The sequence below is a fragment of the Rhipicephalus microplus genome, chromosome X (assembly GCF_043290135.1).
Source record: "Rhipicephalus microplus isolate Deutch F79 chromosome X, USDA_Rmic, whole genome shotgun sequence".
NCBI lineage: Eukaryota > Metazoa > Arthropoda > Arachnida > Ixodida > Ixodidae > Rhipicephalus > Rhipicephalus microplus.
The window spans coordinates 117,741,661-117,768,680 of record NC_134710.1 but is presented as its reverse complement, the minus strand read 5'-3'; the positions used below and the strand labels follow the sequence as shown (position 1 = coordinate 117,768,680).

General features: G+C 43.7%; 1 protein-coding gene across 2 annotated transcripts in view; it reads right to left on the bottom strand.

Moving 5' to 3' along the window:
* Positions 1 to 27,020, bottom strand: part of Vps35 (Vacuolar protein sorting 35) — a 64,552-nt gene that overhangs the window by 19,174 nt on the left and 18,358 nt on the right. For both annotated transcript variants that reach the window (XM_037427589.2, XM_037427590.2), the window contains exons 8-14: positions 25,629 to 25,725; positions 22,451 to 22,599; positions 14,441 to 14,648; positions 10,798 to 10,953; positions 10,573 to 10,695; positions 3,930 to 4,109; positions 3,506 to 3,745 (exon numbers count right to left, since the gene is read on the bottom strand). In XM_037427589.2, the coding sequence (XP_037283486.1) occupies positions 3,506 to 3,745; positions 3,930 to 4,109; positions 10,573 to 10,695; positions 10,798 to 10,953; positions 14,441 to 14,648; positions 22,451 to 22,599; positions 25,629 to 25,725 (1,153 nt within the window). The remainder of the gene's footprint in view (positions 1 to 3,505; positions 3,746 to 3,929; positions 4,110 to 10,572; positions 10,696 to 10,797; positions 10,954 to 14,440; positions 14,649 to 22,450; positions 22,600 to 25,628; positions 25,726 to 27,020) is intronic.

Genomic DNA, 27,020 nt, shown 5'->3' with positions numbered 1-27,020 from the left:
TTCCGCCATTATTGGCATGTACTCTGCCCCTGTGACTATCGCCGGTAGAAGCACTGCTGTTATTTTCACCGTTATAAAAAATTACCCTCATGATGTAATCCTAGGTATGGATTTTCTAATCGCTCACTCGGCCCTTATAGATTGTTCAGCCGGCTGTCTTGACCTTGAAATGCCTCTACTTTCTGACCTGGCCACCCACCCCAAAGCATTCTTTGCTGCATTGATTTCGCACGTCTTCCGCCTAAGTTACACATATCGACTTCTTCTCTACGTCACCTGGACCTGACGGCGATTACATGGTGGCACCAATTCATGCCGTGATGCTTATGCATGGCGTCGCTGTTCCGCAGACCATTTTGACAATTGTTGAAACCGCACATGCTTTCCTATTGTAAATTTTGCCCTCACTTCCCAAATTCTTCCCCAAGGTATCTCCCTGGCCGAAATTACTGCCCTACAAGACCATACGGTTGAGCCCTTAAGAGTGGATGATTGCTGCACCTCAGACCATGAACCAACTCTATCACATTCATAGGGCGTCGACGGTGACCACATGGTACCATCAGACCTCGCTCCTGATCAAGCGGAAGCCCTCCGTCACGTCCTTAAGTACTATAGTGACATTTTCGACTTCGCCAGCACGGCCTTAAGCCGAACGAGTGTTGTCGCATCAATACTGGTGACGCGAGTCCCATTCGCCGACGTTTATACCGTGTTTCCGCGTCCGAGCGCACAGTCATACAACAGGAAGTCAAAAAGATGCTTGCAAAAGACATAATCGAGCCCTCTTGTAGCTCCTGGGCTTCACCTGTCGTACTGATCAAAAAGAAGGATGGAACATAATGCTTTTGAGTAGATTATCGGCATCTCAACAAAATTACGAAGAAAGATGTTTACCCGTTGCCTAGAATCGACGATGCCTTAGACTGCCTTTACGGTGCTATGTATTTTTCCACTATCGACCTTCGATCTGGCTATTGGCAGATAGCTGTAGACGAGATGGACCGTGAGAAGACTGCATTCGTCACTCCTGACGGTCTTTATCACTTCAAAGTAATGCCCTTCGGTCTCTGTAATGCACCGGCCACATTCGAAAGAATGATGGACTCATTGCTCCAAGGGTTTAAATGGTCAACCTGCTTATGTTATTTAGACGACGTTATCGTTTTCTCGCCCACATTCGACTTCCATCTCGATCGTTTGTCGGCGATTCTTGAAGTTTTTTGTCGAGCCGGGCTTCAATTGAACTCTTCGAAATGCCACTTCGCTCGTCGTCAAATAACTGTACTTGGCCACCTCGTCTATCCCGCAGGAGTCCGCCCGGATCCCGAGAAAATTCGTGCCATCATGGACTTTCCTGTTCCGAAGTCAGCAAAGAACGTTCGTAGTTTTGTGGGCATGTGCTCCTACTTTCAACGGTTTGTTAAGGGCTTTGCGATCATTGCACGCCCACTCACAAACCTCCTGAAGAAGGACACCCCGTTTTTCCGAGGTGCTGATCAAGCCTCATATTTTTCCCAGCTCACGACGCTCCTTACAACACCGTCGATTTTAGCTCATTTCGATCCATCAGCTCCAACCGAGGTTCGCACTGATGCTAGTGGGCGCGGCATAGGGGCAATGCTATTGCAACAACAACGCGGATATGACCGTGTTATAGCATATGCGAGCCGACTGCTATCTACTGCCAAGCGAAACTATTCAATCACGGAGCGTAAGTGTCTCGCTCTTGTGTGGGCAGTCGCCAAGTTTCGCCCATACTTATACGGGCGTCCATTCAGGGTAGTCACCGACCACCACGCGCTCTGCTGGCTGGCCTCACTCAAAAATCCCACAAGACGCTTCGCTCGTTGGTCCCTACGTTTACAAGAATACATGTTCACCGTAACGTACAAAACAGGGCCGACGCATCAGGATGCGGATTGTTTATCACGCTACCCTATGGGAGAAGCTGCTCATACACCTTTCCAGAGTTTGTCTGTGACGCAGCTACTCAACCTTGGCCACGAACAACCAGAATACTTCCCTGCGAACCATCATTGACAATCTTGAGTCAATGCCTCGAGACGCATCTGTACAAATGTTCCTAGTCAAAGACGGGGTCCTGTATCGCCGTAACCTCGATCCATATGGCCATAACTTACTCCCCGTCACACCAGCACATCTACGCGCGACTGTCCTCAACCAACTTCATGACTCTCCTTTGGCGGGCCACTTGGGCATCTCTCGCACATACGACCATGTACGTGGTCATTTCTTTAGGCCTGGTTTTGCCCGTTTTGTTCGACGCTACGTCGCCGCTTGTGAGTCTTGCCAGCGCCGCAAAAAGCCCTCCTCCCTACTAGCTCGATTCCTTCAGCCGATCGACATTCCCACTGAACTATTTTTTCGAGTTGGCCTCGACCTGCTTGGCCCATTCCCGATCTCCAGCTCAGGCAACAAATCAATTGCTGTCGCCACTGACTATGCAACACGGTACGCTATCACACGAGCACTTCCGACGAGTTGCACAACCGATGTGGCGGACTTTCTGGTATAAGATATTTTAGTACACGGAGCTCCACGCCAACTTCTCACTGACCGGGGCCGGACGTTCCTATCGGCTGTCGTTGATGAAATCCTGCACTCTTGCTCTGCCAAGCACAAGTTTGCCACTTCGTAATATCCGAAAACGAATGGTCTTACGCAGCGCCTCAACTGCACCATAACCGACATGCTTTCTAAATATGTAGCGGCCGACCACCAGGACTGGGACGTTCATTTGCCATTTGTGACGTTCGCATATAATTAGACACGTCACGACACTGTCGGCTATTCGCCATTCTATCTTCTATACGGCCGAGAACCCGCCCTACCCTTTGACACTTTGCTGCCCTCGGTCACTGAGTATGCCGGCAAAGCCACTGCGTGAGCCGACCACGCACGCCAACTCGCCCGCCAACTCGCCCGCAGCCGTCTCCAGGCCTCACAGGAGCACCAAAGACAGCTCTACGATTCCCATCATCGAAACGTGCACTTTTCACCGGGTTCCCTTGTCCTCCTCTGGTCCCCTACTCGGCGTGTAGGTCTTTCTGAAAACTGCTGTCACGCTACCCTGGACCATACCGCGTCGTTCGCCAGGTGACTGACGTTACATACGAGATTATTCCAGCCGATCCAACGTCATCATCGTCACCTTCGAGTGACATCGTGCACATAGCTCGACTCAAGCCTTATTACCCTCCTTCTACCGCTTCCGAGTTGCTCAAGCACCGAGACGGTGCTTCTACCGCCGGGGGTTATGATACACAACTGCCGGCACAGCCGTGCTGCAAGAAAGAGAAAGACGACGTCGGCTGCTGGTTGTTGATGAACTGTCACCATCTTGTTTGCCGAGCACAGTTCATCCTATATAATTTATTAAATATGTTACCCGTAACAATATTATGCAGTATCAAGGAAGGCGTTCTCAAGCGAGACGTTCAATGATTCTGAGGCAAACTTAGCGTACGTAGAGACTACAAACCTCTTCTCCTCCAGACTCCTGGGTCTTGCCTGACCAGAACAAATGCGAACAAAGCCCTACACCCCGGCACTGGTCAGGCTTTTTGAGAAGCTTGGATGCTGCCAGTGCACACTGTGTACGCAGCGGCTCGTGGTTTTCTTCGGAAAAGCAACTTGTCTGTTCTACTGTGCCCATAATCAGGGTTATTGCAGATAGCTGGGCTTTGCTGTCTGAAATCTCGTCCTCATACAGAGAAAAGGCCTAAAAGAAAATGAATAAGAGAACAACAATTTCATATGTATAACAGGTTGTTGTATTAATAGAAAACTACACTGTCCGAGACATCAGAGCATAGCATGTAAGCAGTAATTTCAGCTCATGGTCTACAACTTTCAAGTCTTAAGAATAATCGAATAACAAGCACATGAAAATGTAATTAAAATACCTGTGATATAAATTCGTAGGCCACAGTCTCGAAATTTTCGAACTTGATTTGACCAGCAACCAGTGCCCCTTGAAGAAACAGGCGTAGAGGTAACTCAGCAAGTTCTGCTTTGATAAGTGCACTAATAGTTTGATGACAAAACTGGAAAATCTTGTTGCATTTCTTCTCCCACTTGTCATCCTGCAGGTGATGAGTATGGTTACTCTGCATGTTTTTTGCAACAAGCAGTGCATTTCAACATTGAAACCAATACAACAAAATGATTAGTAACACATTTCACATAATGTATATATTGCACTCATTTAAAAGATATAAAAAATTAAAGAATTAAAAAATAAAAGAAAAAAACAAGCACAGAAACTATAACCTTACACAGAAAGCGCCACTTTGTACTGTAAGCAATAGAGTTTAGTTACCAAGCATGGTTGGGAGCAGTGTTCGTCAATGCAAAAAATAATGCATGCAGAATGTTTAGTTTACAATAATCACTTTACTAAAACACACAGTTATACTGTCTACTTAGTTCACGTACTGCCATTATTATTTAAAAAAGAACATACAGCACTTTTGTGGTAGATGCAGCAAGCAAAACCAAAACAAAACACAGTGTGTTACCCCCTGTGTTCACTACATTCTTCATAATAGCAATCTTCCTCGCCAAACAATGACACGTGGATTATTTCACAATGCATTACAGAAAAGCACTTTCATACCAATTGCTCCAATAAATTGCAATGACTAATTGCTCGTACAGGCATACCATAAAAATTCATGACATGGCAGCAGGCTATTATCAAATATTGACCATGGCTGCATTGAAGATAGAAAATAAGTTCTACAGAAGCCTACAAGGTAGAGAAAGGTTTATGAAAGCAAAAGGTTACATCAACCCTACTGTAGCACAAAACTACAAAAAAAATCACCTGTGGGTTTCTCCAACCGACAGCTTTACAGCTGTTAAAAAGTATGTCCTGGTAAGGGTATTATATTCTGTACAACTTCTGCGAGACAGTGTTACTACCGTTTGCGCTAATCATTAGGCCATAAAATCACAGTGAGAGTGTGAATTAGCCCATAACTCCAGGCACGGGGCATGGCTGCTGGGAAAAAAGGAGGTGCGGCCCTGTTGCGTGCAGCTGAAGCAGGGTCCCGGACCTAGTTAATCTCGCGCCTGCTTTGACCCCACCACACCTCCCAAGAGAAATGCTTTCACACCTATTTCTCCGTGACAGCAGGCCGTAAACAACGTGTTTCACAGCTGTACATCACAGGTTCAATTCTAAATCGTTATTAGAATCACTTATTACACCACATATGTGAACAGTTTGCCCTAGGAGGGCCAATCTTTTGTAGCTTGGGCTTCAATACTCTCCACGAATGCTGCCTGTTTGACTCACCTAAAATGAAAAGGGTCACGGATTTTCATTTATGGGGTGGTAATCTCCGAGCAGACTCCAAGGGCTGACGTATCGGCCCACCGAAACGCACCGCAAAAGAATGCACAATTTAAATGTAGGTACATTTAGTGCACCAGCAACGCTGGTTGTGGCCCAAAGACGGAGTAAAAACCAAGAGTTTACAACACAAACAAAATATCTCGGTAAAGGCAATACAAGCAACACACAAACTTGCACACTTTTCAGGTACCAATTACAACTAAAAAATCAGCGAGGTTTTTTTTATTTAGAGCAACAGGAACAAACTCACTGCACGACAATTGCAATTTCACGCATTATAAATGGTGCAAGAACACTTAGCGGCCTTGAATATTCACCACACATGTGTACTCCTTAATTCTTCAAACATGTCTTATATTCAAAGAAACACTGCAACAAACTCCAGCGCTGGTCATCGTCCTGGCGACACTTTTCAACAAAGTAATACTCCAGCGGCGTCATAACATGATTCTTTAGCAGCAACTGACTGCACTACACGTCTCACTCAAGCCACTCACACAACACAGCTTCTTGGTCAAGTTTACTGTCTAACCCACCCTCTGTCACCTCTAGTTTGAATCCTTCCCAGTTTCACGAACATTCAAATTAATTGCGACAGCCAGAGGAAAAGGTTTCGTCTCGCTAGTTTGTCTGCAAAGACAGTTGCAGGCCTCGCTCCGATATCTCCAGTTCTCTTAATCTGTGCTGGTTGGCTGTCTTGTGTATAGAGGGTAAGGGCACGCCCTCGGTGCTTTTTGATGCTTGTTTTCTAGTTTCGTTGCGCGCACCCTTGAAAGAAACGGTTGGCACTGCTATTGAATGCTGTCGTCTGGAAGCGGCAGCGCCCATCTGATTCAGCGCTCGTTTATGACAAAAATGAGAGCTCTGTTACAAATACAGTCGATTACAGATATATCAAACTCGGATATAGCAAATTATTGGCTATACCAAATATTTGAGAAATCCTCTTGAATTTCCCTTGCAAAAGTATGGGACCGGTGCACCCGTACATTGAAATCCCGCACAGCAGGAATTTCGCTACATTGAACACTGCACCGCGCCCAAGCCCAGAAAGTGCATTTTTTCTAGCAAATACTGATCAAATTTCAGTCGCTTTCTAACAAGTTCCGATCCCTTTTCGCGCACAGGCAATGAAAAAACAGTGTTATTCCATCGTGCTGATCTGGTTCCTTGGGCGGCGCTTGCGAGTGCACCGGTATGTTCAATGCACGATCTGCAGGTCTTAGCGCGCGAGCATAGTGTTTTCCAAAAGACCAATTGCCGAGGGCACTGCAACGAGAATGCGAAGTGGCTCAGCAATCTAATTGCAATGTTTGGATTCCCTTCCTTGTTTGTTAGTGCTCAATGGCACGCGAGCCAGAAAAGCATGGCCTTCGAGATGTGCAACCTTGTGACGTATTTTTCGTGTTTTCGGTTTGAAAACGAATGTCTCGGAGGCTGCACTTTTTTTTATCTTTTCGCATCAAAGCCGCTGAAAGCAGCGCCTGTCAGCTACAAAGCCACAAGTGACCGATATCACCAACATGTCAACGGTGGGAGCTCTGATGAACTCTGTCTTTCGCACCTTGTGGTCTTGTATACTTTTCGCCTCGTTCCTGATAAATCCTCATTCGGGAGTTGAACTGAACGTTGACCCACAAGTAACGACAAAAATTATGACTGGCACTTGAAGCGACGTAAAGTCAAACACCGTTGTAAACTGTAGAGCCGCGATAAGATCTCGTTGCGGGGCAGTTATTGATTTACTTTCAATTAAGTATTGCCGTAAACTTGGGGAGGCATGTCAGCAGTCGTGCTGCACTTGCTCTGGTTTGCAGTATTGCTTTGATGGCACTCAGTTGAAGCGTGTTCAACTGGATTTGTCGTGACTGCACAGACAGTGTGGCACCCACATGGCATCCCGCAAAGTGCATGCACCTGGGTCTGCCCGTTTCCAGTTCCTGTTAACTCGGGAAAATCAAACCAACCCCCAAGTGGGCAGCAAAAGGGGTGAGATTAGAAACGTCATTCTGACGACCCTCTGATTGCCTCACAGCATTGGCAGCCGGCACATCAATGGGCCTTTTCCAAGACCCAGAGTGATGCGATGACTCCTCACATCGGTTTGGCTGCGACCCAGCTGCATGCTGCTCGCGCAATAAGGCGCCACCACATTTGGCGACGTGCGTGCCAAAACCACGAGGATCACCATGAACCTTTCGTCCTGGTCTGGTGGGGTAGCTCTCGGATGCAGGCGTCTTGCGACACGTGCATACGGCACCCTTGAGGCGTATTGTCACATCAGCATGTGTTCGACTGCTTCCACGTTAATCCTTGCAAACGAGGTCGTAAGTGGAGCCACGTGCGCGGTCAGCAAACAGTTCCTCTTACAGCGCACATGGGACAGGCGCATAATTGCCCCTTTGTCAAAAAGTTTATGTGTAACAGCGTTCCATGGCTGCAAAGCCCAGTTCGTGTAGCTCTAAGTCTAGATGATTGTGCTCTGCAGAGCTTGCCCATGCCTCTATGATTTTTCCTAGTTTTCTTTTGTTTACATTTTGGTTGTTGTGTTATTTGGGGAGACGGCATGAGCCCCACGTGCATGAAGGTGGCGTCCTTGTGGCAGGGTTTTGATTGACCAAATGTACTGTCCAATCAAAGGACAAACAGGCGAGGATTTGCCAAGAGTTGTATAAGGGCGGAGCACTGGGGGAATAAGAAGAGGCCCCAGAGTTCTGCCAAGCGTTCTGAACAGGGCTTAAGGTGTTGGGCCCCATCGGCTCGGCCGAATCCCGTGGGGTCACCCTACAGAAAACGGTTCATTTTCAAAGAGGTTTTTTTTTAACTTCGATGTCCTAACTTATGTAACTTCTGTACAGCCTGTAAATGAAAGTTTTTCTTAGCCTACTAGAATTTCTATAGCATTTCTGCTTCATCTTCAAGTGACCAGCAAGTCAATCGCCGCTATTTGCATAGCGGCAGTACGTTTCTTCGTCTATTTTGCTATACCACCTCTGGTGGTGCATATCGGGCGCCGAGTGGTGAGAATATCTACAACATAGAAAGAACCTGAATTTTACTTAAACCTCCTTGGCGAGCCAGGTTACGACCTTGGGTGCGTCACGACCACTGACAACGGTGTACGGTCCCTCAGTGAATTCTGCGATTGATCAGCGTTTCCGGGCACCATCTCAGACAGTGAGCAACTTCATCGATACAGACGATGACGACACAGGTGCTTCTGACCGCATCGATGCTGAGATTTTGGCTGCTGTTGCTGGTGCCGTGGATGTGTAGCCATGGTTATGAATGTACCAACGATTTCACTGCGGCTGCTAACCAACCTTTTGCCGCGCCACAAAGCTTGCATTGGCGTTCTGCGTCAACCAACGTTGTTGTGGCTGAAGGAGCTAAATTCGGCTTATTTGAAAAGCTTCAGTAATATTGAAGATAACTGGAACCTGGCGGCATGCAAGAAGCAAGACAAGTTCACGAACTATTTTCATACGAAATAAAGTGCGGTAACTTGCCGTTCGCACCCTGTTTTTCATTATAGTGCTTAGACCTAATCTTTCTGTTAGCTCTTGTAATGGTTTCTGAGACTTGACATGCTTAAATTTAGGCCTTAAATACGCATATATTGTATTGCGAATTCTGGATATATCGAACTACTTTGCAATCACTTTTGAGTTCGATATATCCAGGATCGACTGTAATATGCATCCCGATACGCTTCTCAGCACTGTAGATTACAGGGGAATACAATTGTACACTTCAAAGTAGCATTTTTTTTTTCGCTTTCGAGCTGCTCAGTTGCACACAACAGCTTCGCAGCGTCACAACCCTAACAAACCCTGTCTGCCACACACAGGCGCACACCAAAGAATCGTACTCGAGTACAGGTAACATGAGGCGAGTGCAAGCTACCCCCCTCTCCACACACACACACACACACACACACACACACACACACACACACACACACACACACACACACACACACACACACACACACACACACACACACACACACACACACACACACACACACACACACACACACACACACACACACACACACACACACACACACACACACACACACACAAATGCACACAATAAAAGCACAAAAAAGCACACAGACACACACAAATCATCACGCAACCACACTGAATCACGAAGAGTCATCTGCTTTGCTGGGTGGAGTGTCAGCTCCCTCTCCAAGAAAGAGGCCGAAACTGTCAACTTTGCCAAGACACGCTCGCCCATCGACGGCGACGTGATGCAATAAGCTGCACCTTTTTACTTATCCAGCGGCAGTGCACAAGGTCACTAAATGTGGCAAATAATCTCAGTGGAGGCCAACAAGGCAGAGGAACATTCAGAAAAAGACTGTTCTGAAGAAAGCCTCATTGCACCACTGTTAGGTGGATGATGTCTATCATAAACCTTACATGCATCATTTAATGAACACAGAATGTATAGCAAGGCCCCTCACTAGGCTGCATGGTAAATTTTGGTTAAATGTGAGTTGTAAAATGTCGTCTAGAGAATGTTTAGCAAACCAATTTTCTAAGTGGTTCCTTACTGGCACTGGACATAGTAGAGCAAATTTAACTCTCCTATTAACATGCCTACAGGAAGAAAGCTTCACTGCCAAAATTGTAGCGAAATTGCCCTGCATTTTATTAAGTGCTAGAGGAGAGGAAGCATGACATGCTGCCGTCATGAAAACTGCTTGCTTTTTTTTTTCTCTTTATATTTTCCTCCTTGAGCTTTGTGATGGTAGTACTATTGAACGCTCCATCTTGAAAGAAGGGTTGATGTCATGTTCCATGGTCAGTGGGGTTACACAGCCATCCTAAATGCAGATGTGCGCACAATTCCAGACTGACCATGGATTGTGCAACATCCTAACAGCCTGAAGACATTGTTTAAAGAGTGCAGTACTTAACACATGGCCAGCATATGGTGAATGAAATGCTACAAAACAATAAAATTAAACAAAGAAAACTATTGTCAGTGTGTTATCTTAATTTCTTGTATAATTGGCACTTATAAATGGACAAAAAAAGCCTCTGAGATTCCTCCAAGCTTAGAAAGTGAGGGAACCCTTGTTGTTGGCTATGTGTTACAATGACTCAAATGTTCGGACACTCAAAGGAGAAGCAAATAAGCTGTCCTACAAATCCTGGTAATCTTAGTACCTTGTCACTCAAGGCGCGGTACTTGAAAGCCAGCTGATACGACTGGAAGACAAGTGGAGGCAATGTGTAGCGAATGCGCTTGTTACCTCCACTGCCAAAGTGCTTCCTGGCAGTCATCACGATCTGCAAGTTAAAAAATACCCAAATGAAAAAAGTTTAAAATGTCAAGAACACAATTGCCTTTCTTTCTTTTTCTTTTTTAAATTGAGCGGCAGTGATACGAACCAGATACTGTTGGTCAGGCAAGTCGGCCACCATAAGGTTTGCAAATCGCCCCACAAGCACCTGCTCTTCCAAGAAGTCCTCTGGGTCTTCCTCTTCGTCCGGCTGGTCTGGCTGATCTTGAACCAGTGGGCTTATCAAGTTCAGCACTTGGTCTGCCTGGAAACAGCAAGCACGCATTTCAAGAAGGCTTTTAAAGTTTGTTTGGCATGACACAATAATGAATTATTGCATAGAAAAGTATGTTCATAAAAATGCCAGGCCTGCACGGAATGCGCAGCACAGTCACAGCGAGAGCTATAAGAGTGGCCTTCCAGAGCCTTTTCTAAACACTCATAGGGTGACTGCATCAAGCACACTTGCTTGATACCCACTACAGCTCTAATATTAAATATAGTAGGCGGCATCCGCTATGCTATTTTTCATCATTCTTCTGAGAAGCGTGGTATCTGCAAAACACTTGCAAGAAATTTTGTGCCAATTCTTCTTGCAGTGGCTGAGGACGATGAGGAATTGCCTGAAGTGGGTATGTGCCACAGGTAATAGGTGAACAAGAACAAGCTTTTGTTGTGAGTTAGAGCATTGGACGACCCACTTGTTACGGTACTTGCTTTTGTGCGATGACTGGTTGTTTTTTCGCAGTCTTAAAACGTTTTATAAGTCGTATTAACGCGATTGTTTTCCCGACATCAAGCCTGCCTAAGGCAAGTTTGCCAACGAGTCCCAAGCACCGGCTTGGCTCAGCGGTAGAATATTGGGTTGGCACCCAGGAAACCCGGGTTCGAGTCCCACTGTGTCATTAATACTAGCTTTTTGTTTTTAGTTTCGTGCGATGTGGTTACCGACAACGGCGGCGGCGGACAACTACGGTGCTGCGCGTGACCCGAGTTGTGATCTCATAACAGCTTTCACTGTGAAACAGCACCACTTATTTCACAGTCTTAACTGGCGCAGCTCCTGCACAGAGAAAGGCCATTTGGGTCTATGTTCTCTGGCTTTATATAAACCTTGTGATTATTATGTATCAAAAGAATTAACACTGTTATTCTCCTAATCAGGGGTGCAACAACCGAAATACAATTTGAGACAATTTTTGGAGCAGCAAAATGTTACTTTTGGAGCATTGAAATCGAAATTCGGAGCAGGTTACGGGAAAAAAACATGCATTTTTTTATCATGAAACACGAAATTTGGTGCAATATATGAAAGAAGGCTTGCATTTAGAAAAAAAATGTGTGTAAACCATTTAACATCACCTCAATCATGCAGGGTGAACATTTTAATTTTAATGATACTATTTTAATGAAGGCTATTTTAATGAAAGTAGTCTTTTGAACCACCCCACTGAGCAAACAATCAAAGTTCACATTAGCAATTCTGTGCCTGTCAAAGCATTCGACCAACAATGTGCATTTCAATACGGATTTGCCAAGCCTGCGACCGAAATTAGGGAGATTCGTAAAACCGAGGAGCAGGGGTGATGAAAAAGAAACTGGCCAGAAATTTAGTTTGTTTTCTTGAGAAGCAGTAATGTCATACACTGCTCCAAATGATTGCCAGTTACTTTAGACATCAGCAATTATGCTGGTACTCAGAATTATTCGGCGTACAAACGCATGAGTAACTGAACAAAATGTGCGGTGTCCTGTGACTCTCGCTAACAGCCCTTTCCAGATCTCAACACGCTTTTCTGCAGGTCACCGGTGCACTGCAGCGAAGGTGGCTTAAGCAGCATTCTCTGCCCGGTTAGAACCAAGGACAAGAAATTTTCTAACCGCTACACCTCCCCCGCACCCCTTTTTTCCTTTCACTGTGGGGTTAGGTGCCCCCCCCCCTTCTGCTCCCTTGCAAGGCGCATTTGACCAGGTAAAGTAAGCACGGTGCACGCTTGTTTGTCCGGCGACGCTATCGGACATTTATCGCCAGGACCTTGGCCGGGACGACGCAACTTCAAGAAAAAAAAAAGTGCCACTTCTAAGGCAATCGACGTGGTCACAGACAAGCAGCACATCGAGCTTGTTGGCACAAGGAAAGGTCGGCATACGCTCTAGTTTCTAACAAGCATAGGAGCGTTTTCAGGCTAGGAAATTTGCATTTTTGTATTGAAGGTCTGTTGTCCTGTCGATAGGTATGAGCTGCGAACGGCGGACCAATGCGCGCACAGCGTTGTTACTCTATCGGGTCGATCGTGTCTTGTGAGCGTAGGGCGGGTGCCTAGAATATTCTAGGCATAATAGTTAGCATCTGCGCACTTTGACTGACAGCGCAAACTGCAGGTGGACGACTTGGCCTGCATTTGTCGCCGAAGTTAGTGCACCTGAAAAAATTTGAGGCTGGCTGAGCATTTTGGTCCAGCGTGGCGCAATTTTAGCAAATTTCACTGTTTAGGCACAGCTCGGTGCAACAATTGGAAATTTTATTGAATTAGTGCAATTGGCACAGCTGTTGCACCCCTGCCTAATGCATGCACACTACATACCTAGTGCTTATTTAGTCTCACCACTCTACTACTATGACCAGTGTTCACTGGTCATAGTGCATGCTGCTGGTCAAAATCAAGCACCCTCGATACATTCAGCTGGTTTTCTCTAGGGGCACCATGCTTGTCTTTAAAGCACTCTGAGGCACTCTCGAGTCTGAACTTCAACCTTAGAGTCTAACCAAGGTTTCTGCAGTGGTAAAATGTCAGCCATAGTTTTTCCAGACTACCACATTGTCAGCCAGAGTTTTCCCAGGCTATCGAAAATCCCTAAGAATTCCCGATTTTCCCAGTTGGAAGACACCCTGATTAGCAACTGCGGTATGCTGATTTGTAGCGCTTGTACTCACGACGATGTAGCGAGGCTGATTTGTACAAATCGCGAGGCTGATTGTAGCACTTATGCTCCCCTGGACACTAGTACATAAATCAACTTCACAGGATGGCGCTTAACAACAATTGACGTTGACTAGATGTGAAGGCTGTATCATAGGAGTGCATATGTAATGTTTATAGAATTGGATAGCCAGCACTACAACCACAATTGACGTTTCACAAACATTAAGCCTGCATAGGGTCTGTTTCCAAAGCGGTTCAGGGACCTGGCGTGGCTCAGTGGTAGTATACTTGATTGCCATGCAGAATGCTTGGGTTCAATTTTTGCTAGTACCGTAACATTCATTCTTGGCATTCGACATGTGAACACTGCTGATGTTGTTTTTTAAAGCTTGTTCATTTAAATTACCCACATCTGTTTTTGTCGTTCCTCGGTAGTACAAGCTGTCAAACTTTTATGGCGCATACCCGCATACCTTTAGCACATGCCCACCTGTGATATATGGGTATGTGCCACACGTGTCTAGCGGAAAGTGTTTGGCGACAAGATTGTCACATTATTCATGTCATGACCAGGGAGTCATATTTGTCAAATCATCTTTACTCTCCCATACTAATTTTCGTTTACCCCAAGTTGATGTGATCACAAGAACACCCAAACGTAAGCAGTTAGATGAATAGATACATAGACAGATGTGCTAAAAGTGCCTGCAGTACTCAAAGAAATGCTTCACATCTATATATGGAGCGTTTGCTTTTTTTCATCAGTTAAGTATTGCTAGAATCCTTCCACAAACAATGATACATAGGCAAAAAATCATGCATTAATACCTGCTCTGGTGTTGGGATCAGCGTGTCATTCTCAAGTGCACTGTTTACAAGAAAGCAGGCCATCACTTTGCGGCCACGGTAGTCACAAAGCTGCAACAGACTTCCAAAGTGACTGAGTTGCAAAATTGTCAGCAAGTCATTGTATGACTGCACGGGTATCTTCAGCAGTCGCACCAATTCCTTTCCAACAGGTTTTGACAGTTCCACCCTACATAAGCAAGAACAAGTGCCATAAAAAAAAGAAAACAAGCAAGAGAAAACAAGCAAGCTCTTAAATTCAACAGTTCTTTTCTACACTATCACTACTATCACTAGCCACTGTACCGTAACAATGAAATCAGCAGGTATGTTTTTGCAATCGCAAGCATCAGTGTCGACATTTTTTTTCTGCAAGGATTTCACTAGCAAATAATTCAAAATTTGATGTAGTAGTACGCCTAAAACCCATGCATGTCTGCTGAACATCCTATAAACAATTTTAAGTATCAACAGAAAGTGGACATAAGGCCTGTCTTTTTATTTTTATTTTTTTTCATATGTTAAGTTAAAAACTGAAATACCACTAGAAATCATAGATAAATCTGGTAATATACACACAGAAAATGCAACAATCAATAAAATGAAATACATCAGACAGCATTTTTTTTTTCTTCGTGCAAAAGTTGCGGAAATTTGCACTGCATGGGTGTTACAGAAGAGACACTAACGGTGGCACAGAAAATATTTTTTCTGTGTCCCCCCATATGTGTGTCTTTTGTAATGCCCAGGCAGTGCTAAATTCAGGAACATTTGCTCAACTTGTACCAATTAGCTCAAAAGAGTGCTTTATCGATCTTGTACCAACTAGCTCTAAGTAGTGTGCTTTATTCACCGTAGTGCCAGCATCACATACCAAACAAGGGACACTTGAAATACAAAAAAGGAATGTGCATGCTTGGTTAAAAAACAACTAATTTGAAAAACTGTTTCACAAATTTTGTCTTGTAATAATCAAAAGGTTAAAAAATTTAAAGGAACACTAAAGGCAAATAACAATTTATGGGAGAGTGAAGGCTCAATGTATGATGTCTAAAATGGCAATACTATCCAGCAGTGCCTTACTTACCAAGAAATAAAGTTAAATGTATCACGCGACGTGCACCACGAGTGGGACATTCTGAAAATGATCCTGATGACATGAGTGTCTCCACATATAATTACAGTTAAACCTGTTTATAACTAACCTTCATATAACGAATTCCTCAATATAACAGTTTTTCTATTCCCCGCCGTGAGATACACAGAGGGAGGCAACCTTGATATAATAAAATTTGCCACGAAAAATCTCAAAATTTTGCCCAAAATTTTTTCATTTTAGGATAGAATAGAGTAGTTTATTTCGGACATAGTTACATACAACATAAAATATGTCCACGAGGCAAGGCAAAAGGAGACTCGTACGTCTCCTGACTAGGCCTTCACCCCGGACTCACACGTCGGACAGCCAGCACGCATCTTTCGTGGCATGAGCATGTATTTTTCAAGGTTGCCCTGCCGACTCCCAGGCGCGTGAGGCAGGCCTGCGCTCAACAAGCCAGCGTTGCCGCCATTCTTGCCGCCGCGGGTGCACACGCGAATGTGCCCTCCCCCTCCAAACAAAAAAAAAAACAACTTTTGCGTTGGCAGTGCCACGCTTTTAATTAGCGCCACATATGTGGTGCTGCGCTGGATATGGGTGGCACTTGACCAAATAGTTTTCTGCGGTATCCATGTCGTTCGTTCATTTTCAACGCCGTGCATGATTTCACTGTGCACACATGATTGGCCCTTGGCAACATTCAGTTTTTTTTTTTTTTTTTTTTCAAAACAACTGTGTAGCCACTACAAAGGGGATGCAAGATTAGGCACTGATGGAAACACTTCGAGACTACGATGACAATGATAGATCTTTGAAAGTCGATTCGTCATGCGTTTCCATTTGCGCTGTGAGCTCGAGAGACCGCACCCTTCGCAATTAGCCAATTAGCTCTGGCAACAACATGACAGTGCGTTGAATGCACTGCAATGAATGCGATAGCAGCAAATTGTAATGTTACATGTTACACGAAGTGACGCTAGCATCCAACTCTTTCTTAGATCCGATATCACAGAACTCCTACAAAACGCTGGTGTAAGCAAATGGGCGTTCAAGGGAGAAGTGCTCATTTCACACAGTCTCTTCGCGTTGAAAGAGCACTGACGTTTGCCGAGATAGCATGTGCACTAGCTAATGATCACCACCACGTCCTTAAAATCAAAGTTCACTGTTACTGCTCCAGCTATCCGCCTACCCTTCACATTTTTCATGCTCGTTCGATACGAATGGTTTCCTTTCTGTTTGAGCATTCGACGGCAGTTCTAACACGCGGGGAGATGTTATCGTATGTGCCCTCCGTATGCGATGGTCAGCTCATTTGACCTCTGCTTCAGCAGCGCTCGCATGCTTTTACCCGCTCGTAAAAACTACGATGCGCAGGGGCATGTTATCAATTTGAACTTGTTACGGAACATGGTGGCGACGGCAAAAACCGGCCAAAAGTGTCCACATAATTGCCATCGCAATAACGCAGTTTTTTACTAATAAATTAGTGTTTTGGGTTAGCTCTGCATTCAGTTCCCCTTTTGCTTAATTTGTGGATTTATTTTTCAAATTTTCATAACGAATCTGCATATAACAAAATCCTCTTTATAATAAATTTTTTTTGGAATTTGTCAATTACGTAGTATCCAAGTTTTTAACTGTAATCGCTGGTAATCAAACTAGCTGAAACATAAAAAATAACTTTCCGTGTATCAAGAGACGTAATAAAATGCTGCTTGTCTTTTTCTGTTTAATTAAAAAAAATAAATACCTGACGTTACTATGGGGAATGGCACAAGTGGTTCAAAAGTTTAGTTTTTTGGCTAGATAGATGGTGCTATCTAGCAGGGCCCAGTTGAACCAAGCAAACAAAATCATGGTCTTCAAGACTGCAAAAAATTGTTCAATGGTTGTTTTTGCTACTGTGGCTCCCGCTACTTTTGTTCTGCCGCTACTGGTGTCGGAGGCTGCGCAGACACTGACGTCTAACAGACCGCTTTCAGGTACAGGTTATTTGAAGTGCATTAATATGATGTGGGCCATTAAAACGCGATTTTATTTCAACATAAGCAGTTCCTTGGCACAAAACTAGCAGTATACGGTTTCTGGACCGATACTTCAACATTCAAAGTCGACTTGGTATTTACCTTTAGTTGCCCTTTAAGCATCAAAAGCTTGTTTACACATGCCCCAGGGAGGTACAGCCGAACTATTGTCACCATGGTGTTCATGCAGCTGCAATGCTCACCAGACCACAATGACCATTGTCATTTTATTGTGCAGCGTGCTGCATGTGTACTTCAGGGCAAAGAAAGCTTTATTGGAATACTTTTTTCTTTCTCTCCCTTCATTTTGTTTTTAACCCTATGAGACACCGTATTTTAAGCAAAATGTTGAAGGGGCCCTGAAACAGTTTTTCAAGTAATTATTAAATGGCTTCAACAAAGGAGTTATTAGCCTCATAGTTCGACTGCCCTAAAAACTTTCAGAATCAGTCTAGTACAAGTGGAGTTGCAAGATTTTTTCACACGCCTTGAAGGGACACTAAAGTCAAATAACAATTAACATCAGAGCGAAAGCTTAATGTATGACAATGTCTAAAACGACAATACATATTATCAACAGCAGTGCCCTACTTACTTACCGAGAAATTAAGATAAATGCACAAAGATACATGCGCCGCAGTAGGACATTCTCAAAATGATCCCGACGACATCAGACAAACCGCCTACAATTCATCACTAGTAATTGAACTAGCTGCACTATATAAAGAACATTCTGTGCATCAGTAGACATAATAAAACACTGCTTCTTCATTTCTGTTTGATTCACGGAAAAAAGAACCACCAATGTCGCGAGTGATTCATAAGTTCAATTTTCACATGGTTAAACTGGACAAATCATGCCATCTAGCGGGGCCAAACCAACAACGTCTCCCATCTCTGAGCGAATGGCAGGAAATTGTTGAATTGCTGTTGTTGCTGCTGTGACTCCCGCTGCTTTCATTTGGTTGCTACTAGTGTCAGCAGTCGCGCAGTAAAGCCAGGCAATGTAGCGCACGGCAACAGTAATGTGAGACATTCTGTTTCGGCGGGTAATTTGAAGTGCGCTAACTTGATGCGGACCACTAAAACATGATTTTATTTCAAAATAAGCACTTTCTTGGTGGCACAAAAGTAACACTACGCAGTTTCTGGTCTATCATTTCAAAAATCGACAAAGACTTTACAGTTGCCTTTCGTGTCCCTTTAAGTGCTTCCTTTCGCCTTTAGTACCAGCAAGCACACAAAGCAGGTTGGGGTGACAAGGGGACAAGAATTTACTTTGTCCGTCAGCACGCGTATCATTTTGGCGCTGAGCCATGCTCCCAACTAGGGCTGCATAAGGTGCGTCATCTCCTTTCCTCAATCCCTCCTCCTCGTGTGACCTCGAGCACTTTCATATTTGTTTGTTTTCGTCGTCAAACATGCGGCTTACTTTCAGTGTGATCACAAGTGAGTGCGTGAGCACGTGATGGCAACTCACAGTGGTCGCGGTAACTATGCCGCTTATGATGCTCTAATAAACCTACGATCGAGGACTTTGTGTTTCTGGAACGGTCATTTTGATTTATGGCATCATTTATTGAAAGAAGAGCTCACAATTTCAAGCTGAGCATGAGAATCAAGAGTGAATTCCAGGCCACATGTTGTGCTTTAATGTATGGCTCTAATGTTGTACTAATGGCAGCATTTTCTGAACATGCTGAAAAATCCCTGCAGGGTTCCTTAAGGGGGGGACACGGGTCTTAGAAGGCCAAAAATCGCAAAAAAATCGACTTTTTGAAGCTGACATTTTCGAAATCTGAGCCTATTTTTGCACTTATTTGAGAAGTTTCTAGCTCCTCACGTCATTATTTCTGGTGCAAAATCAATTTATAACATCCCTGTGAGATTAGTGTGAGTGCAAATTGACGCTAAAATCGCGCTTTTTCCGCGCCAAACTGTTGCCGTTACACACTAGCTATCGTGTTCATCTTGGTCTCGTTTCGAAGGGTCGTTCTTCATCTTCAATTTCCCGCCACCGCTGGCTCACCATGCTCATTGGTTTTTTAGCAAAAATGCGTCATCGAGAAGCACTAGCGCACGATTCAATTGGCTGCTTGGGGCACGTGACCAAATTTAGGCATCCGTTTGGCCAAGGGGCGCTTTCGGCGTCTGCTTCACCATCGTGACGCGCACGGACATGCGCCATTTTGTCATGGTGCTACTGACTGCTTGCGGCAGTAGAGAAGTTCCAAGCTACAGTAATTTGTGAAGCAGGTGTGGCGGTGGTTCGTTCGCTGTGAACTTCAGAAAGATCCCCGCTATGGCTCAGGGGAACGAAGATAACGAACTCGACGCGGTCAACGGCGGTCACCGAGTCACCGGTGTAGGCCTAACTCACATACGAGCCCGTTGGTTGCCGACATTGTTACTGAAAACGGCTGTGTTTTGCAGCCTCATCAGTTAGAGGACGGCAAAAGTGAAGCAGAAGTGAAGCTACCAAAGATATCAATTTTTGTAGTGATGGAACGGAAGTGCAGTCTTATCGCTAAACCCACCGATGTTGTGGTTCCCCCCGCCTGACGAAAGGACCTTGAACTGCGCAACGGGTCATCAGAGTGGAGTACGTTGTGCGTTGACCAACAACAGAAAGTCAATTCGTTCGCAGTGAACATGCTCGCGGCCCTCACAAGGAGGCTACTGGCAACAGGTAGACTGTTTTTAACGATGTGTTCGCTTCGCTGTCGCGATCTCCGCTCAAAAATGCGGCAGTCTTATGTGAAAAGGAAACCAACAACTCGGCACTCGTGTAGCCTCGAAATTGATGAGCGAGGGAACAACTTTGGTTCGCGACACTTACGGGTAACTTATTCTGGACAAGCCGGAAAACATCGCCGCGTTATTCGACGGATTGTGGATGACGCACGCACTTGTCGCACATCCCCGTCAGTACAGTCACTGAACTGATAAGCGGCCTCGCAGCAGACGAGCACACGGCGACAACTTGCTACAGGACTAGAAGAAACGACACGCTCGTACAAACAATCAGGCCTATTACATTCCCGGTGCATATTAACTGACTAAAAGTATGTGTGCCATGATATTTTTTCCTCGGAACGGCGAAACTAAGCTTTAACAGCAGTATTCTCGAAGCACAGATTTTGACCACTTTCTTTTGCTTGTTCGGTAAAAGTGGACCTAGGACAGCTAGAGCTGTAATTGTTTTTGCACAATGTAACTAAATGTGCACAAAAAACAATGCTGGGAGCCTATTTTTAATGGGCAGCTTCACTATTTTTATTTTAATATAAAAATTTCTGTATTTCGTTACATACCATGAACTTTACTGGGCTGTAATTCGAGAAGTACTCGTTCAATTTTCGATCAGCTTGCAGCATTGCACTCCTTAGGCTTTCTAGAATTCATTTATATGTCAATAGCTATGTAATTATAAGAGCATACATTTTTTCAGTTAAAAACGTTAGAATTCTTTGTTTTCTTCATTTTCTCAAAATGGCAATTTTGTACACCCTGCTTGAAAATCACTGCAATATATCTGAAACTATTACAGATAGTAGAATATTTTATTTTGCAGCATGAAGCTATATGTTTGGAGCACACAACATAGGAAGCAGATTATAATTTCTCTTGATGCAAGTTTTCAAACTAGTCTTTTGTGTGACCACACAATGGCCACATTCAGGGCTGTGAAGTTTAGTGTACTGTAAAGTAAGAAATAATGACCCATTCAAAAAAGTGCTTCTTAGGTTGCATATCTTATGCTTTCTGCTGTCAATCCCTATGTTATTTATAAATTTTTGACAGGTGGTTATTTTTATATTATGGTAAGAATAGAAATTCTTATCTTGATTATTTCATTAACTAATGAAGCTACAGAAAAAATAACTACATTTTTAGAATTCGGAGAACAAACTAAGTAAGCATGCCAACTTTTGTCACACTTCGTTCAAAAATAAATAAGAGAGCCCTAAGAACCATGTACCCCCTTAACATTTGCCTTGAATGTCAGATTTTACAACTAGCTGGCCGAGTTATATAAAGGGGTCCTGAGCCACTTTTTCATTTAATGATTAAACCCCTCAGATTTGAAGTTTATTGCCTCATGAATCGATCTCAACAAAAATTTCTCTAATCTATCAAGAACACCCAGAGTTGCATGAATTTGTTGCACACTTTCAATGCTTTCTCTCCTCTTTTGTTTTCGGGAGTGCACTGAAAGCTACACAGGGAAGGGTGACAAGAGGGAGAGAAGTTACGTTAGTGCATGTCATGACCTCATGTGCGTGTTATGAAACTGAATTGCTCATTCCTGATGCGATTCATGCGTGCGAGAGGGCCTCACTGTGTAATTAGCACACTTTGACGTACAGCACCAGCACATGGCAGCGCCCTATGGCTAAATGCGCAACTGATTCAATTTTCAAAAGCATCTCTTGATTTATGTCATCTACTGCCAAATAGCATGCCATTTGTTGTTCACTGTCAAACAGCAGGCGTCTCACTCACAAAAGAGGGGGTGAGGACGGACCTTTCTGTGAAGTGAGTGCGCTTGAGAAAATGGTAAATTCGTGCTCCCCTTCTAAACCCTCCTTGCTGTGCACACTGCAAAGTTTGGCTGAGCTGTTCATAACAGTATTTCCATCTACAGCATGTGCTTTCTTACCAAGCCCTAGGGGTGATTCATGATCCCTTTAATGAACAGCGACACACTCTTCCTTCAACAAGGCGACATAAAATGTCACTATGTTCAGGGACAAGTTACAAAGTGGACAATTCTTTGGCCACAATATTAGTCCACATTTTTTTACATATCTCACACTGCATCTCTTTTTGCTCATCAAAATTACAGCAAACACTGTTTCATACCTAGTTATGCCAAGCTTGACGAAGATTTCCTCAGTTGTCTGAAGAACTTTGTCAACATAGTCAACTCTTTCCCGGTAGCATTTTAGAGCCAGGTGAATTAAGGAAACTTGCAATGACACGATGTCTTCGGTTGGCATGTCCTGCCTCATCTTCAAAAAGAGGAGAATTCCACAGTTGCTAAATGCAATACTTCAATGCTTTTTGCGAGTAGTTTTTTTTTTATTATTTATGACTTTTATAACCAATCCTACAACTATTATCAACAGTTTATCCCAACTTTACAATCATCGAATTAAGCCCAAATGGTGTGCCCAGCCAATGCCTCTTCTATTTTATCAATGCCAGCCAGATGCGCTCAATCCAGCCGTTCACCACCCACTCCTTTAGTCCTTTCCTGCTCTCGCCCATCGCCTAGCCTTCACGTGTGCTTTGCGGCCATGGGGAGAGGATCCCTCATGCAGTGCCTCACGACTCAAAATCATATGAAGTAATATTTTGTTCAGTTGTGTAGAAGTCAGTGAAGCAGCGTTTTGCATTCCTCGTGTTCACAATATTGGCGGTGGCGCTGGCTCTATAAAAGTTACGATCTTTTGAGGAAGCGCATTGCGGTACGTGGTGCTATGACAGCAACCAATGAGAAAACCACACTGCAACGCTACTGCATGCGTTGACCGAAGAGCGCTGATGCAGCGGCAGCACTGTTTTGAGCCACAAAGAAGGAGCCTGAAGAAACAAATCTGACAGACGTATGATATTGGAGTGGGAAACATGTCTATCCCATCTTCGGGCAAAAGTGCTTGGGCGCACGTGTGACACGAGCAGTGCTACTCCTCGTTTAGTGCCGCATCACGACCACTCCCTGAACTAAGGCAGACCGACGGCTCCCATTGAGAAGCGTACGTTTGCACTGGCATTGAAAGAAATGAGAGGCATTGGCCCAACCAACAATAAAAGAAACAGCACAGAGTCAACACAAAAGCCTTTTTAACACTTTCCCCGATTCACTTGGCCATCATTCGTGGAGACACTATTCAACATTCAAGTAAGCAATTTTGCCAAGCATACGACTAACTTTTTATTTCTATAATTGCACTTGACAAGTTATAGTTAGTTGATAATTACTTATAGCACTGTTAATATTTTTATGTGTTTCTGCATTTCCTTGCTGAAATGAAGATGTAACTTCAACGTTGTTATAAGAAAATGGGTATAGTATTTAATTATTTATTCAGCACTGTGGGCCTTTTCAGGCCTATACAGGAGAGGGCGTACAATGTAAACAAGACTTAATATTGCAGAAGAGAAAAAGAAAGGAAAAATGTGCAATACAAAGCAACCAATCAAAATTGAAATAGCAAGTTAGCACTGGTTAAAAGGTGCAATGGCAGTTACAGTGTGCTACAATAATATGCTGATGCCCCCCCCCCCCCGATAGGGAAACCACAAAAGTGCATGCCACTTGAAGAATGACAAGTGTGTGCTTTTAAACGTCATTTATTTGTACCATCGCGACGAGCCAAGCTCTGTCCATGGCCCTGTGAGCTACAAGGAACACATACATTCCTATATGCTGTGGCACTTCATTGCACAGCCAGATCAGAAAATGAACACACATGCCTCAAGATGAGCTGTCAATTTGCCAAGGCGAAATCTAAGCATGCACTACTGAAAACTGTTTCCTCCACTCGCTAAATAATGAGTTACAGTGCTGCTGTTGGCATGTGAAGTTTCACTGCTAGTTCACCAAAATGACATTCCCATCGAAATTCCCTCGGAGATCACCATATTCCAAATCTCATTTGAATCAAATAAAAATGTCCAGTGAACAGACGTATTTAACTGAACTCATCACCGATACTAAAGAATGTGCAATTTTTGTACATTAAGCATATCGTTTTCAGGAGAATTTGGCAAACATGCAGTGCAGCAGTTCGATTCTCCCATGTCCCTGTACAGAATACTCTACAAGCCAGACCCATATGGAGCATTTGTAATAGTATTTACTGGCATTTCGTTCCACAGCATCACTCAGGAATGCTTAGTGTTGACACTTGGTGAAGGCAGCTGAAACACAGAGCTCTGCACATTTTAGATATTGATACCATTGCCACATGTGGCTGGATGAATAAAGACCAATCAGCGTGTGCCTGGCAGTGACTTGCACCAATGTCATCACTACCACTGAAGCTGGCATAGTCTGGCTTGAATTTATAAAGTCATCATACACTGTGGGGTGCACAATTCCCAAATGGCACTTGTATTTGCCTAAAGTTTGTCTCTGCGTGCTTCAGCAACAAAATGCTTATGATCATTCTGCACCTTTTCCAATAACCATACTCAATTTCGTGGTGCTGTGGGATCATCAAGAGTGGCTGCATGGCTTCAAAGATGTTTTGGTAGTGCACACGGTAGGGGATGGATGCTAGTATAATCTAAGAGGCCATAGGTTATGATTTTGCTAGTTATATTTAATCAAATAAAATATAAATGTGATAATTAAGAATATTTATTATTGCTCCACTGATAGACATAACAAACTTTTTTAGGATATTTAAGGTTTAGTTCATCTGGTCATTTCATTTGGCGCTGGGTTGGCACTGGTCTGCACACTTTTTGTGCGGCTGGTTGCCCTCTGTGGTGGTTTCTTGCGATAGTGCTGAGCAGGCCTGTAGACAGGAATGTTTTTCAGGGGGAGGTGGAGCAAGGCACCCCCTGGCTACAGGCCTGACTCTGAGATACACAACATTAGGAAACACCAGTTAAGGCGCTCCATGTCTGTCAAGCTTTACCTTTGTCGCCACCACACGTAGCTGCATGCAAAAAGCAAATACCTATGCTTACTACCATTTCATTTCTTTCATGCTGTATCTCAAGCCACTCAACCACTCATCTAGTGTCTAAAACTTAGGCACACATATCAATGTCACAGGAAATTGAATACTACACAAGGAAGCTGAATACTCCCCCCCCCCCCCCCCCATTGGAAAAAGAGCAATGAATGGATGACATAGAGAGAATTTCATGCTTAGACCATGACACAGAATACACTATGTTTAGCATTTCAATATAACACCAAAAGTTGAAACATTCACAAGCAGAATGTACCAAGAGCTAAGTGTTCTTGCCAAAAGCAACAAACCAGTAGAAGTGAAGTAATAACTTCAATAAAAGGACTAACCTGTATCACTTGTGCTATCTGGTCAGAAAAGATATCAAACAGTTTGATGTCACTTGGAATTCCTGGTCCATCTTCTTTCATTGCATAGGCTGCTAGTCTAGAGGTAACATGGAAAAAAATTAATTCACGTAACATTTAGGTAACAACATCCTTCACAGCAGAAATCTCTTCCAATATTCTCAGATACATATAAATACCGTATAGACAGTACAAATCAATAAAGATATAAAAAGTTTGTACTTCCCATCTCAGACAAGCACACAATTTTATTATTTTTTCAACAACTTTTTTTGTGCTTTATAATACTCAGAAAAAAAATTGTGACCTAGTACTGATGCCCGCACGTGCACAATGTGCTTATTACTAATAGAATTACCAAGTCTTTTTGGAAACCTTTACAAATATCATATTGACTTGAAAACATCACACATTAGCCAGTACTATTAGTACAAGATATTGAAAAACTTCACTCTGGATTGCCAAAGCTGAAATTAACACTCTTGTGACATCTGCCTCTGAAATTAAATTTGTTTTTATTATTATTATGTCTTCTACTATTATGTTTCCTCAGAAGCGACCAACTAGAGAACAGTGAGGATAAAATAAATGTATGCAGTCTCCAGGTGCAATGCCCATAATAATAGCACTCCTCGTACTCCATCAGTGGTCAGAGTAATGCTCTGCTCATATTATCAATGGTATCAACGAAGCATGACAATTATATGGTAACAGTGCTGCACGGTGAAATGCACTACTGAAAAATTATGACTCTAGTTTAGTTGTAAGTACTTATCAATTTAACTTTGCCACATTTATAGATGTGACAACCTACTATTCTAGAGTGTTAAATTTGAAAGATTGGTGCATAGTTAAGCACGATGATTGATTGATTTGTGGGGTTTAACATCCCAAAACCACCATTTGATTATGAGAGACGCCGTAGTGGAGGGCTCCGGAAATTTTGACCACCTGGGGTTCTTTAACGTGCACCCAAATCTGAGTACACGGGCCTACAACATTTCCGCCTCATCGGAAATGCAGTCGCCACAGCCGGGATTTGATCCCGCGACCTGCGGGTCAGCAGCCGAGTACCTTAGCCACTAGACCACCATGGCGGGGCTGCATAGTTAAGCAATGGCAACAAAATCTTATAAGACCAGTTTAATGTAGAGTATAGTACCTATAGATTAAAAGGAAACATTTTTTAGGGCTAAGTAATACAGACACTTATTTCCACCGTCTTCAGTATGAGTCATATCAGCGTAATTTTAACTTGAACATATAAATCAGAGCCAACTTCAGATGGCCAGATTCGTTGCTACATGATGAAGTTACCCCAGGCAACTGTGCTTACCAGCCTTTATATTAAAAATTTAATGTCACATTTGGGTC